A 15,507-nucleotide genomic window follows, 5' to 3' on the forward strand; every position below is an offset into this window, starting at 1 on the left:
GTCAAGGTAAGCTTTTGGTTTTATTAATTTATTGCCGGGACCCAGCGGTGTAACTGCTAAACTGTTTTCTGACTGTACACTGTACTGCATGATTGTAGCGGGTTTACTAACATGCTAGTATGTTGTCTATGACGTGACAATGATGTAGGCTGTGTGAAGCTGTTAGTGGTCATGGTATGAAGGTTTGGCTTGGAAAGTTTTGGGGGGCTGTTGTGTTGTGCACTGAAGTCCACAAGCGAAGGGTGAGAAGAGTTGAGCAAGTAGATAGTAGCGAGAAGGAATTATATCTACAAAGTGATCATGCTGTTTTTATGCGGCTGCTATGAAAGTTAACTGTTTTAATGTGATCAGGGGTGTATTCATTCTGTGGAAAAACATTTCCTAAATGGAAGCAAGCAGAATGAAAAGGGGATAAAAATTTGGCCAATAGAAACTTTCATTTGCAACTGTTGGACTAATAATTACACCCTAGATCAGCTAGATGCAGGAAAAAGTGTGCAAGGAGGTATTGAATGTGTTACTGTCTGTCACCTTGATTACTACAAAATTCTCTGGACCTGTGTGCACCTACGTTGTAAACTTTCATTCATAGGCTAGGTTGTAGCAACCTCATCATAGGTACAGGGAAATGTACAGTATCATTTAGTAGCCTACACTTTTCGCTGTTACATTGAACTGGGTGAATGGAATACGAATGACAGCCATCCAATATGCTGTAATAGAAATGAATCCATTCTCATCTTAAATGGTATTGACCGTGTGAGGGATTTCCTCCTCTTCGTCTGAAGAGGAGAGGCGAGAAGGATCGGAGGACCAATATGCGGCGTGGTAAGTGTCCATGGTTCTTTTAATAAGAAATACTAAACATGAACACGACTTAATACAAAAACAATAAAGGTAGAACGAACGAAACCCAAAACAGTACCGTGTGGTGAAAAACACAGACACGGAAACAAACACCCACAAACACACAGTGAAACCCAGGCTACCTAAGTATGATTCTCAATCAGAGACAACTAATGACATCTGCCTCTGATTGAGAACCATACTAGGCCCGAAACATAGAAATCCCCAAATCATAGAACAACAAACAGACTGCCCATCCCAACTCACGCCCTGACCATACTAAATAATGACAAAACAAAGGAAATAAAGGTCAGAACGTGACAGACCGCCACTGGTTAAAAGTAAAGGTGGATTTACCAAACTTTGTGTGAAAAGGTAGCACTTTGGACATCATATTTAGACCAGGAAAAATAAACAGTGTACACCTGCATAAAGGGTACAGATTGAAGGCAGAAGTCTCTTGTTGAAGCAGGTGTAGGTTAGCAATATTGCTGCTGCCTCTGGGCCCTATCAGTCCTTGGTTGAGTCTGTACAGCACCAGTGATGCTTTTTTCCTCTCTCATTCTTTCTCTTTTTGTGTGTGTGTGTGTGTGTGTGTGTGTGTGTGTGTGTGTGTGTGTGTGTGTGTGTGTGTGTGTGTGTGTGTGTGTGTGTGTGTGTGTGTGTGTGTGGAAATTTCTCACATGGAATAGCCTTCATTTCTCAGAACAAGAATAGACTGACAAGTTTCAGAAAAAATGATTTCTTTCTGGCCATTTTGAGCCTTTAATCAAACCCACAAATACTGATGCTCCAGATACTCAACTAGTCTAAAGATGGACAGTTTTATTGCTTCTTTAATCAGAACAACAGATTTCAGGTGTGCAAACATAATTGCAAAATAGCTTTCTAATGATCAATTAGCCTTTTAAAATTATAAACTTGGATTAGCTAACACAACGTGCCATTGGAACACTGGAGTGATGGTTGCTGATAATGGGCCTCTGTACGCCTATGTAGATATTCCATATAAAATCTGCCGTTTCCAGCTACAATAGTCATTTACAACATTAACAATGTCTACACTGCATTTCTGATCAATTTGATGTTATTTTAATGGACAAAAAAAAATGATTTTCTTTCAAAAACAAGGACATTTCTAAGTGATCCCAACAGTCGTGTACATATCAGTTACACATTCCTTCTCCCTCTCGCTCATAAATATACAACGTGCTCTTTAAATATAGCAGGAGTAAAAAAACAGCACCACATGGTAAAAGTATTGGACTCACTTCTCCTGGTCAATAAAGGAATGAGGTGATGGAAGTGGTCAATGTAAAATAGCAAAATCCTAAACAATCTTTACAGAGCACTGCACTGACTCCAGTTCACAGAGTGTGACTCTTTCCATGACCCCTGAGACACACAGTCACCTCCAACCTCCCACCAATTGGATTGGCTCTGGTGGTGGCCTGCGTGGTGGCCCCACCGAATGATTGGCTGCTGGAATTCTGTGGGTGGAGCCTAAGCAGTAACATGACACGTCTGTGGAAGGTCTTGTCCAACAAGAAGTACATCACCGGGTCGACCGAACTCCTCAGCGTGGTGAGACAAAGCAGGAAGTTCTTGACCTGAGACAAAAATCAACACACTGTTATGAAGTTTGACAGCTTTGAACTCTACTTCATGTAATATACCTAAGACTGATAAAACTTAACTCCACAAAACATGATTTGCTTCTGGAAGTGCTTTTGAGCCAAAATGAATGGACAAATATTGCCTATAGTTACAGTATAATGTCTATTGATAATGGTAAACTGCTGCACCTTTTAATGTAAAGGTTATATGAAAGTGTTGTTAACCTCAACAATGGCAGAGAGAGGATGGCAGGGCCCCCTAATGGTGGTGGCTGGGTCAGCTTGGTGCTGGACTATGGAGATAAAGATGGACTTGAAGATGTGGTAAGGCAACATGCACACTATCAGAACCACCTGTAGAGGAGAGGAGGAAGAGAGGAGAGGAGGAAAGGTTGAGATGAGAAGTTAGATAGATATGAGAAGTCGTTAGATATAAAGCAACTAGCTGTCTAGCGAGTAGCATCTGTGAGTCTTAGTCTTAATCATGATGAAACTATTCAAATGGCTCCCCAAAACACACAAGACAGAATCCCCACCTGGATCACCACGATGTTCCGGAACACTCTACCCAGCAGCCTCTGGGAACCATTGACAACGGCACACTGACGCGACCTCCATATATGCCTCGCCACCGCCACATACGACATCAGCACCAGCAGGAAACACATGAAGAAGATCACAATGGACACCACATTCGCCCCCCTTGACAGGCTTCCCCCCATCTCCATTGCCGCACTGTAACACACCCTCCCCCCCTCCTCCTCACCCCGTCCTCCTCTCTCTCCATCCTCACTCCCTACATCCACCTTCGTCTCCTTCACTGAATAGTAAACTGTCACGGGTACTGTGGCAAACACCACCATCCCCCAGATACAGGCGCACACGGCCTTGGCGAACCTCACCCGTCTCAGCCTGGTGAAGAAGGCATGGGGTAGCAGGGTGGTGCAGGTGCTGGGGCGGCTTGCGTGGGTGTGCTGGATGAGGGTGGCAAAGCGGCTGAGCGCCACCCAGGTCAGGATAAAGACACTGATGTAGATGTTGATCTGCTGAATGGGGGTGACCCCATGGAGGACCAGCTGGCACAGGGGGCTCCAGGCCGGCCAACCTGGACCCTGGGAAGGAATTGACAAGGATTTATTTTTTTACTGTTCTTATTTTACGTTACGTGTCTTACCAGATATGTGACCCACCCCTTGATTGGTAGATCATGTGACCCACCCCTTGATTGGTAGATCATGTGACCCACCCCTTGATTGGTAGATCATGTGACCCATCCCTTGATTGGCAGATCATGTGACCCATCCCTTGATTGGTAGATCATGTGACCCATCCCTTGATTGGTAGATCATGTGACCCATCCCTTGATTGGTAGATCATGTGACCCACCCCTTGATTGGTAGATCATGTGACCCATCCCTTGATTGGTAGATCATGTGACCCATCCCTTGATTGGTAGATCATGTGACCCATCCCTTGATTGGTAGATCATGTGACCCATCCCTTGATTGGTAGATCATGTGACCCACCCCTTGATTGGTAGATCATGTGATCCATGAGCCCTGAACATTTTCAGATATGGAGGCAAAAGGCCATGGTGGCCATTTTCATTTCCGCCATAACCAAATAATGTATTTTGCGTCATAACTTCTGAACCAAACATGATAACACATAAAATGTGAAGGTCAAGTATTTCAATAATGCTATGCACAACATCAAAAACAACCCCTGGTGGCCGTGGTGGCCATTTTGCTATTCCGCCATAACCAGACAATGTAGTTTCTGTCATATCTGCTGAACAAACATAATAAGGGGATGTCTACACCTATGTTTTTATGGTCAATGATTACAATTGTAAACTGGACATACAGTGGGGAGAACAAGTATTTGATACACTGCCGATTTTGCAGGTTTTCCTACTTACAAAGCATGTAGAGGTCTGTAATTTTTTTTTATCATAGGTACACTTCAACTGTGAGAGACGGAATCTAAAACAAAAATCCAGAAAATCACATTGTATGATTTTTAAGTAATGAATTTGCATTTTATTGCATGACATAAGTATTTGATACATCAGAAAAGCAGAACTTAATATTTGGTACATAAACGTTTGTTTGCAATTACAGAGATCATACGTTTCCTGTAGTTCTTGACCAGGTTTGCACACACTGCAGCAGGGATTTTGGCCCACTCCTCCATACAGACCTTCTCCAGATCCTTCAGGTTTCGGGGCTGTCGCTGGGCAATATGGACTTTCAGCTCCCTCTAAAGATTTTCTATTGGGTTCAGGTCTGGAGACTGGCTAGGCCACATGGTTGGGATGGTGTTCTTGGGGTTGTACTCATACTTCTTCCTCCAAACACGGCAAGTGGAGTTTAGACCAAAAAGCTCTATTTTTGTCTCATCAGACCACACAACCTTCTCCCATTCCTCCTCTGGATCATCCAGATGGTCATTGGCAAACTTCAGATGGGTTCCCAGCTCTCTTCAAGTCATTGACCAGGTCCTGCCGTGTAGTTCTGGGCTGATCCCTCACCTTCCTCATGATCATTGATGCCACACAAGGTGAGGTCTTGTATGGAGCCCCAGACCCGAAGGTGATTTACCGGCATCTTGAACTTCTTCCATTTTCTAATAATTGCACCAACCGTTGTTGCCTTCTCACCAAGCTGCTTACCTATTGTCCTGAAGCCCATCCCAGCCTTGTGCAGGTCTACAATTTTATCCCTGATGTCCTTACACAGCTCTCTGGTCTTGGCCATTGTGGAGAGGTTGGAGTCTGTTTGATTGAGTGTGTGGACAGGTGTCTTTTATACAGGTAACGAGTTCAAACAGGTGCAGTTAATACAGGTAATGAGTGGAGAACAGGAGGACTTCTTAAAGAAAAATGAACAGGTCTATGAGAGCCGGAATTCTTACTGGTTGGTAGATGATCAAATACTTATGTCATGCAATAAAATGCAAATGAATTACGTAAAAATCATACAATGTGATTTTCTGGATTTTTGTTTTAGATTCCGTCTCTCACAGTTGAAGTGTACCTATGATAAAAAAAATTACAGACCTCTACATGCTTTGTAAGTAGGAAAACCTGCAAAATAGGCAGTGTATCAAATACTTGTTCTCCCCACTGTAGGTGATGAAGTAGGCGCAGTCTTTTTGGATCTTAAAAAGGCCTTTGATACTGTGAATCATGAGGTCCTTCTATCCAAACTATCCTCCCTTAATGTGTCCACTGATGTAATTAGTTGGATAATTAATTAGTTGGATGTATTCCTATCTGACAAATAGAAGTCAAAAGGTTTGTTTGGGGGACACTCAGTCAGACTCTCTTTACTATAACATTGGGGTCCCACAGGGGTCAATATTAGGTCCCCTTCTGTTTACCATCTATATAAATGATCTCCCACTTGCTTGCCCACAAGTTAACATGCAGATGTATGCAGACAATACAGTTCTGTATGTACACTCAAAAAATAGACTACTTGTTGTTATTTTCTTATGGATTGGTGGAACGCTAGCTTCATTCATGAAAATACAAGTGTCATGCATGATTCTTTAGTTTAGAATCTTGGTACTCGAATAGCGTTGTCCGATTTGCAATAGGCTTTACGGCGAAAGCATAGCGTTTGATTGTCTGAGGACAGCGCCCCGCATACATTCAGCATAAACATATTTTCTAAACCAGCACAAGCGTCACAAAAATCAGAAATAGCGATAAAATAAATCACTTACCTTTGAAGATCTTTCTCTGTTTGTAATCTCAAGGGTCCCAGTTACACAACAAATGGTTGTTTTGTTCGATAAAGTTAATTATTTAAAAGAGTTGGATCTCTCCCTTTTAAAAGTGGTAGGACAAATGTTGATTTACAGATCTTTGGAATGTCATTACATTCCAGGGTTAGATTGAACAGAGATGTAAGTGGTTCAGCTACGAAATCCACTGCCAGATTTAAAAAGCAGAGATAAAAAAAATCAGGACCTGCAGGCTTTCTGTGATCTAAGGATTTAAGGACTTTATGTACCTCTTGCACTGAGAATGGCAATAAGATAAAAGTTTGACCAGCTCTCACCCGTTCCTCCACAAAGGGTTGTACAGAGACAGAGGACACTGAATTTCGACCACCTTCTGCCCCCAGCTGTGCCCTGGACACCATATGTGAATTGATTGCCCCCCCCATCTATCTTCAGAGCTTGTGCTGTTAGGTGACCTAAACTGGGACATGCTTAACACCCCGGCCATCCTACAATCTAAGCTTGATGCCCTCAATCTCATACAAATTATCAATGAACCTACCAGGTACAACCCCAAATCTGTAAACACAGGCACCCTCATAGATATCATCCTGACCAACCTGCCCTCCAAATACACATTTGCTGTCGTCAACCAGGACCTCAGCTACCACTGCCTCATTGCCTGCGTCCGTAATGGGTCTGCGGTCAAATGACCACCCCTCATCACTTTCAAACGCTCCCTAAAACACTTCAGTGAGCAGGCCTTTCTAATCGACCTGGCCCAGGTATCCAGTAAGGATATTGACCTCATTCTGTCAGTAGAGGATGCCTGGTTATTCTTTAAACGTGATTTCCTCACCATCTTAAATAAGCATGCCCCATTCAAAAAATGTTGACCCAGGAACAGATATAGCCCTTGGTTCACTCCAGACCTGACTGCCCTTGACCAGCAAAAAAACATCCTGTGGCATTCTACATTAGCATTGAATAGCCCCCGTGATATGCACATTTTCAGGGAAGTTAGGAACCACTATACACACACAGTTAGGAAAGCAAAGGCTAGCTTTTTCAAACATAAATTTGCATCCTGTAGCAGAAACTACAAAAAGTTCTGAGACACTGTAAAGTCCATGGAGAATAAGAGCACCTCCTTCCAGCTGCCCAGTGCACTGAGGCTAGGAAACACTGTCACCACCGATAAATCCACGATAATTGATAACTTCAATAATTATTTTACGGCTGGCCATGCTTTCCACCTGGCTACCCCTACCCTGGCCAACAGCTCTGCACACCCCTCAGCAACATGCCCAAGCCCACCCACTTCTCCTTCACCCAAATCCAGATAGCTGATGTTCTGAAAGAGCTGAAAAATCTGGACCCCTACAAATTAGCCTGGCTAGACAATCTGAACCCTCTCTTTCTAAAATGATCTGCCAAAATTGTTGCATCCCCTGTTAATAGCCTGTTCAACCTCTCTTTCGTATCATCTGAGATCCCCAAAGATTGGAAAGCTGCCGCGGTCATCCCCCTCTTCAAAGGGGAGACACTCTAGACCCGAACTGCTACAGACCTATATCTATCCTACCTTGCCTTTCTAATGTCTTCGAAAGCCAAGTTAACCAACAGATCACCAACCATTTCGAAATCCCATCGTACCTTCTCCGCTATGCAATCTGGTTTCAGAGCTGGTCATGGGTGCACCTCAGTCAAGCTCAAGGTCCTTAACAATATCATAACCACCATCGATAAAAGACAATACTGTGCAGCTGTATTCATTGACCTGGCCAAGGCTTTCGACTCTGTCAACCACCACATTCTTATCGGCAGACTCAACAGCCTTGGTTTCTCAAATGACTGCCTTGCCTGGTTCACCAACTACTTCTCAGACAGAGTTCAGTGTCAAATCAGAGGGCCTGTTGTCTGGACCTTTGGCAGTCTCTATGGGGGTGCCACAGGGTTCAATCCTCGGGCCGACTCTTTTCTCTGTATACGTCAATGATGTCGCGCTTACTGCTGATGATTCTTTGATCCACCTCAATGCAGACGACACCATTCTCTATACCTCTGGCCCTTCTTTGGATACTGTGTTAACTAACCTCTAGATGATCTTCAATGCCATACAACACTCCTTCCATGGCCTCCAACTGCTCTTAAATGCAAGTCAAACTAAATGCATGCTCTTCAACTGATCGCTGCCCGCACCTGCCCGCTCGTCCAGTATCACTACTCTGGATGGTTCTGACTTAGAATATGTGGACAACTACAAATACCTAGGTGTCCGGTTAGACTGTAAACTCTCCTTCCAGACTCACATTAAGCATCTCCAATCCTAAATTAAATATAGAATCGGCTTCCTATTTCGCAACAAAGCTGTAACGGTTTTCCTCTTCTTCTGAGGAGGAGTAGGAAAGATCGGACCAATGCGCAGCGTGGTAAGGGTCCATATTTTAATGAAATATAACCGAACACTGAATACAAAAGAACAAGAGAAATAAATGAAAACCGAAACAGTTCTGTATGGTAAAACACAGACACAGAAAACAACTACCCACAGCCCCTAGTGGGAAAACAGGCTGCCTAAGTATGGTTCTCAATCAGAGACAGCGATCGACAGCTGCCTCTGATTGGGAACCATACCAGGCCAAAACACATAAATACAAAACCAAGAATACACAACATTGAATGCCCACCCCAACTCACGCCCTGACCAAACTAAAACAGAGACATAAAAAAGGAACTCAGGTTAGGACGTGACAAAAGCATCCTTCACTCATGCTGCCAAACATATCCTCGTAAAACTGACTATCCTACCGATCCTTGGCTTCAGCAATGTCATTTACAAAATAGCCTCCAACACTCTGCTCAGCAAATTGGATGCAGTCTACCACAGTGCCATCTGTTTTATCACCAAAGCCCCATATACTACCCACCACTGCGACCTGTATGCTCTTGTTGGCTGGCCCTCGCTTCATATTCGTCGCCAAACCCACTAGCTCCAGGTCATCTGTATGTCTTTGCTCGGTAGAGCCCCGCCTTATCTCAGCTCACTGGTCACCATAGCAGCACCCACCCGTAGCACTCGCTCCAGCAGGTATATTTCACTGGTCACCCCCAAAGCCAATTCCTCCTTCGGCCTTCTTTCCTTCCAGTTCTCTGCTGCCAATGACTGGAACAAACTGGGAAAATCACTGAAGAAGGAGACTCATATCTCCCTCACTAGCTTTAAGCAACAGCTGTCAGAGCAGCTCACAGATCACTGCACCTGCACATAGCCCATCTGTAAATAGCCCACCCAACTACCTCATCCCCATACTGTTATGTATTTAATTTATTTAGCTCCTTTGCACCCCAGGAGCTCTACTTGCACACTCATCTTCTGCACATCTATCACTCCAGTGTTTATTTGCTATATTGTAATTATTTTGCCACTATGGCCTATTTATTGCCTTACCTCCCTAATCCTACCTCATTTCCACACACTGTACATATACTTTTTCTATTGTATTATTGACTGTATGTTTGTTTATTCCATGTGTAACTCTGTGTTGTTGTTTGTGTCGCACTGCTTTGCTTTATCTTGGCCAGATCGCAGTTGTAAATGAGAACTTGTTCTCAACTAGCCTAACTGGTTAAATAAAGGTGAAATAAAATAAAACATGTAATTAAATCAACTAGGTAAGATTCATAGAATTATAAAACATTTTTAAATCATCAGATACCGGCTTTAACCAACACCAGTTGAGATCACCAATCAAGATCATTTCACTGTAAAGAAGTTTAGACCTAAGGTGCATCAGAGAAGAAAACGAATCACAGAGAGCAGAGGGGAGTCGATTACAGCCAATCACAGTTATAGAGAGACCTTTGAAACCTCAATATTCAAAGCAAGAAATTCCAACTGTTTACAAATAGTTTCAGACTTTGCCACACTTATAAGGAATTTAGTTTTTACATATATAGCCACACCCCAACTTTCTTAACTTGATCAGTGCGATACACATTGTAACCATTTATACAAATATCCTTATCAAAAACAGACTTGCTGAGCCAGGTTTCAGAAAACACAATTACATCAGCATCAGTTGATTTAGCCCAAATACTAACCTATACCTTTTTGACAACAGGCTGCATACATTTAAATGAAAAATACCAAAACCAGATCTTGATTTAAAATCAGAGGGGGTTTGGAGACATTGCATATCAGGGCCAGGGTTAGGTTGCACGTTACCTGATATCAACAAAAGAAGAATAACTAGGCACCTCTGTTTAATAACCTTGCACGGCTTCTCTTTTTTAAGAGACCTACTGCAAGCGAATTCTACAAGTGCGTTTCCAGACAATACAAAGCAGTCAATTAAAACCATTAGACTTTGGTAGTGACATAAGTTCGTACTGTTCACATCATGCCACAAATGCATCGGCACGTGGACGGAGTGAAAAAGAGCGAGTTCCCGCAGACAGAATGTCAGATGTACTCACCCAGCGAGTTCAGTAAAGTCAGTGCATAAGGCAATACCACGAAAATTATAATTTTCTCTGAGAGATGTAAGAAATAGAGGCCAATGAAAGGTAAAGGGAGAGAGGGACAGTGTGTATTGATGAGTCTGTATGGGAGTGTGTGTGCATGTGAGTAGATTGGGTGTGGGGGTTATAAAACGGGTTGGGGATTGTTGAGCTGCCTCTGACAGCCATGCGGAGAGCGAAGAGGAGCAGCTTGGACGAGACACTCTGCAGAGGGGAAGCTGAGGAAAGAACTCAGGCCAGCCAGACATAGGGTTACTTTGGTCAACTTTCAGTAAAGAAGTGTGAATTGCGAGAAAAATTAAACCATTTAAAAAAAAATGAGTTGTGGGAGACCCGTGATCTTTACACCAGCAAAACAAAATAGTTTGCACTACACAACAAGGAAATTGTGGGTTTACACAACCATAAATGTACATGTTATTAGTAGGTTAAAATCTACTAGTCACAGACAAAGGACTTGACATGCTGCCATCTTGGATTTGAACAGATAAATTGGTAGATGGGTAAAACATTGAATATCCCTTTGAGCATGGTGAAGTTATTAATGACATTTTGGATTGTGTATCAGTACAACCAGTCACTACAAAGATAGAAGCGTCCTTCCTAGCTCAGCTGCCGGAGAGGAAGGGCACCGCTCAGGGATTTCACCATGAGGCCAATGGTGACTTTAAAACAGGTACAGAAATAAATGGTTGTGATAGGAGACAACGGAGGATTGATCAACAACATTGTAGTTACTCCACAATACTAACCTAATTGACAGAGTGAAAAGAAGGAAACCTGTACAGAATAACAATATTCCAAAACATGCATCCTGTTTGTAACAAGGAACTAAAGTAATACTGCAAAAGATGGCAAAGGAATTAACTTTTTGTACTGAATGCAAAGTGTTATGTTTGGGACAAATACAATACAACACATTTCTGAGTACCACTCCATATTTTCAAGCATAGTTGTCACTGCATCATGTTATGGGTATGCTTGTAATTGTTAAGGACTGGGAAGTTTTTCCGGATAAGAAATAAACGGAATCGCAAATCCTAGAGGAAAACTTGGTTCAGTCTGCTTTTCAACAGACACTTATTGTCCTGCCTTTCAGCAGGACAATAACCTAAAACACAAGGCCAAATATACACTGGCGGTGCTTACCAAGATGACACTGAATGTTCCTGAGTTGCCTATTTACAGTTTTGACTTAAATCGTCTTGATAATCTATGGCAAGACTTGAAAATGGCTATCTAGCAATGATCAACATCCAACTTGACAGAAATTTGAAAAAATGCTTTGTAAATATGTGCAAATATTGTACAATCCAGGTGTGCAAACCCAGAAAGACTTACAGCTGTAATCACTGCCAAAGGTGATTCTAACATATATTGACTCAGGGGATTGAATACTTATCTAATCAAGATATATTAGTGTTTTAAAAGTGTGTAAACCGTTGACAAAAAATGACAATTAAAACCATTTTAATCCCACTTTGTAACACAACAAAATGTGGAAAAAGTAATGGGGTAAAGCCACTGTAACAGCAGAAAATGTCCATAAAAAGTAGAACCAGCTTATCTGCTTTAATACTCTGATTTGACCATTAGATGTTCAATGGCGATCTTATTGGATTTCTTCCCACGGTTTACCATGGCAGTGCACCATTATATAATCATCTGAACTGTTTATTTTTTGCATGGTGTCATTGTAATCCTTGACCATCAACACATATGGGTAGACATCACCATTTCTGTAATATCATGTTTGGTTCAGGAGATATGACACAAATACATTATTTAGTTTCGGAATGAAACATTTCCGTCGTGATTTTTCGATGCCTCCATTTCTGAAAATGTTCACGGCCCCAAACTGTACAAAGGAACCAATTTTCATGCTTTTATGAAAACGTTTACATCATTTTCACAGAACACCTGGATTATAAACACATTTCATGCTTTACAAAAAAGGTGGCAAAAGGGTTTTAGTACTACATTTGGCCAAGATTCAGAACCAGTCCAACTGTCAGTAGAAGATGACGGTACCTGTGAGTAGTAGGCGGCCAGGAAGGGGGTGGTGAGGGAGAGGCACAGGTTGGACATGCCCAGGTGGAACAGGTAGACATGGGTGGAGGTCTGGGTGGGAATACTCCTCAGGAACACCCAGATAGAGAGAGCGTTGCCCGGGAGACCCGTAAGGAAGAGGAGGACATAGAGGGAGGGGAGGATGAAGCGGGTGGTGAAGGAGGGGCAGAGGGGGGAGACAGGGAAGGGGGTTATGGCAGAGAAGGAGGAGCGATTGAGGCAGAAGGTGTTAGACACAGGTGGGAAGGGTTGAGATGTGTTCTCCATTGATCTGTCAGACTAACAGAGAGAAATAGTAGATACAGGAGGGGAGGGAGAGAAAGGCATTTTCAGTAGTTTAGACATGAATCCCTAACTGTATATGAAACAGTGGCTCTGTCCGAATACCCACACTAGCATCCTACATATTAAACTGAATAGTATGTACTCATCGTCGCATACTGTTTTTGTAATGACCCTGGGTTTATAATGATGTAATGTTTAGTAAAAAAGTAGGCAGCATGCCATGGCTACAGCTTCGAATATATAACTGGTTAGCTAGGTTAAATATGATGTTGTCGCTCAATAACTGCATGCTTATCGGGTATCCAGCTAACTTAACAACTAAAGCACGTTGTAACAGCCCTCGTTGGTGGTAGGAAGAGTAGACCAAAGCGCAGCGGGGAAAGTGTTCATGATACTTTTATTCAAAACACACTCAAACATAATAACGAAAACGAAAGCCCACAGTTCTGTCAGGCTAAGACACTAAAGAGAAAACAAGATCCCACAACTTAATGGTGGAAAAAAGGGCTGCCTAAGTATGATCCCCAGTCAGAGACAACGATAGACAGCTGCCTCTGATTGGGAAACACACTGGCCAAAAAACAAAGAAACAGAAAACCTAGAATTTCCCACCCGAGTCACACCCTGACCTAACCAAACACAGAGAATAATAAGGATCTCTAAGGTCAGGGCGTGACACACGTAGCTAATGTAAGCTACAGTATTTAGCTAAAGTAAAGGCACGGCAGGTTGCAAGTAACAATCATTTTTCAAAGATATGCCATTAAATAGTTGTGATCATTTTAAGGACAACAAAAAATGACTTAGATTTGAACACTGCAGGAGACTCTTTGCTTGTCCTCTTTGCCATCTTCCATTTGTTTGTTTTTATCAAATCTCGAAGACCTTTTATCCAGTTTGAATGCATTTTGGCTGTGAAATTCCCAAAAAGTTTACAATAAATTCATACTACATGAGAAGCCGAAACGAGTATGACATTTGGGCATTTAAAGTGCCGTATACAATTGTTTTACAAACTCTAACACCGTACCCATACCGGCCGCGCATGTGCGCTATCATGCACAAATTAATTTTGTCCTCCCACACCAAACGCGATCACGACATGCAGGTTTAAATTTTTAAAAATAACTCTGAACCTATGATATTCATTTGGGGACAGGTCGAAAAGCGTTAAAACATTTATGGCAATTTAGCTAGCTAGCTTGCAGTTGCTAAAAAATGTGTCCTATTTAGCTAGCTTGCTGTTGCTAGCTAATTTGTCCTGGGATATAAACATTGAGTTGTTATTGTACCTTAAATGCACAATTAATCGAAACACAAAACGGTCAACCAAATCGTTTCTAGTCATCTCTCCTCCTTCCAGGCTTTTTCTTCTTTGGACTTTATATGGCGATTGGCATCTTAACTTTCATAGTTACCACGACGATGACCGAAATCAGTTCATCTTTCAATCTACGCCCTCCCCGTGTTGTAATCAGACACTGAACATAGACATGCAATACAGTAACTGAATGTAAATCTAGCAAGTGTCAGCTTTATGCAATTACATACAAATGTAGCATAGGAGCTAGATTTAAAAAATCTGGTTATAAACAAGGTACCAGTTCTTGTATCACTAAGATAATAGCTGTTAGTAAAGAGCACATTACGAATGAGCAGTCAGTAGACATTATTTACATTGAAGCAAGTTCCCGTCCGAACAGTTCCTATTTCCTACTGATGGAATATTGACAACAATGGTATTGTGTTGTTCTGGTCACCAAGAAGCCAAACAAAACCATAACATGCTCATTTGTTTAATTTGTAAATCTATTCACATTGTGTGTTTTCATACATTTTTTCTGTAATTACTGTTTAACCATTCATATTAATGGTCCTCGTATCATGTCAGAAGTATCAAAACATGTAAGTCAACTGTTGTACATATTATAATAGCACTATAATTTGAAGTGTTCATGATTGTTTGTTTGTCCTTTCTTTTGTTAAACTTAAAACAGCAACTAAGCATTCAACCTCAGTAAAACTCTTAACTAACCAAAAATGCTAGTGTAGAAAACTGTGACCATTTTCTCATAAAGCCAATTCCTACTTTCTGTTAAACCCACAGCCATTTTCACACTAACAGTTGTTTTTTTCAAGAAATGTTTTCACAAAGATTAATACTTACAGTACAGAGATCAATGATATATATATTTACGAGGTAGTGAATTGTAAGATATGTTGGTATGAAAGGTGTATGTAGAGCATAAAATATCCTGTTTGTCCCCTGAGCTTTTAATAGGGGAAGTGTGTGAGAAAGAGAACAGAACGCAAGAGAGTGTATGTGTGTGTCTATGTTTGAATGCATGCGATGTGGGTTGGTTCACGATGTGAGTTATTTTCAGATGTCTGGGTGAGATGTGATCATAGGAAGACGAAAGCGAAACATGTCGTC

General features: G+C 41.8%; 2 protein-coding genes across 15 annotated transcripts in view; one reads left to right on the forward strand and one right to left on the reverse strand.

Annotated features, from left to right (window-relative positions):
• LOC118366590 (peripheral plasma membrane protein CASK-like) overlaps positions 1-15,507 on the forward strand; it is a 268,680-nt gene that overhangs the window by 123,894 nt on the left and 129,279 nt on the right. The gene's annotated exons all lie outside the window — the stretch shown is intronic.
• LOC118366721 (probable G-protein coupled receptor 82) lies at positions 1,583-15,466 on the reverse strand. Its single transcript, XM_035749321.2, has 5 exons — positions 15,241-15,466; positions 12,750-13,067; positions 2,999-3,574; positions 2,688-2,816; positions 1,583-2,456 (listed from the first exon to the last, which is right to left on the reverse strand). The coding sequence occupies exons 1-5, from the start codon at positions 15,418-15,420 to the stop codon at positions 2,214-2,216; spliced, it is 1,446 nt and encodes a 481-aa protein (XP_035605214.2). The 5' UTR covers positions 15,421-15,466; the 3' UTR covers positions 1,583-2,213.

This window comes from Oncorhynchus keta, chromosome 34 (assembly GCF_023373465.1).
Source record: "Oncorhynchus keta strain PuntledgeMale-10-30-2019 chromosome 34, Oket_V2, whole genome shotgun sequence".
NCBI classification, from domain to species: Eukaryota; Metazoa; Chordata; class Actinopteri; order Salmoniformes; family Salmonidae; genus Oncorhynchus; species Oncorhynchus keta.

Coding starts and splice junctions, on each gene's coding strand:
- LOC118366721 (XM_035749321.2), bottom strand. CDS start 15,420: ATGCATTCAAACATAGACACACACATACACTCTCTTGCGTTCTGTTCT. Junction 2,817..2,998: donor GGAACATCGTGGTGATCCAG/GTGGGGATTCTG, acceptor TCTCCTCTACAG/GTGGTTCTGATAGTGTGCAT. Junction 2,457..2,687: donor CTCTCTCTGCCATTGTTGAG/GTTAACAACACT, acceptor TTTTTGTCTCAG/GTCAAGAACTTCCTGCTTTG.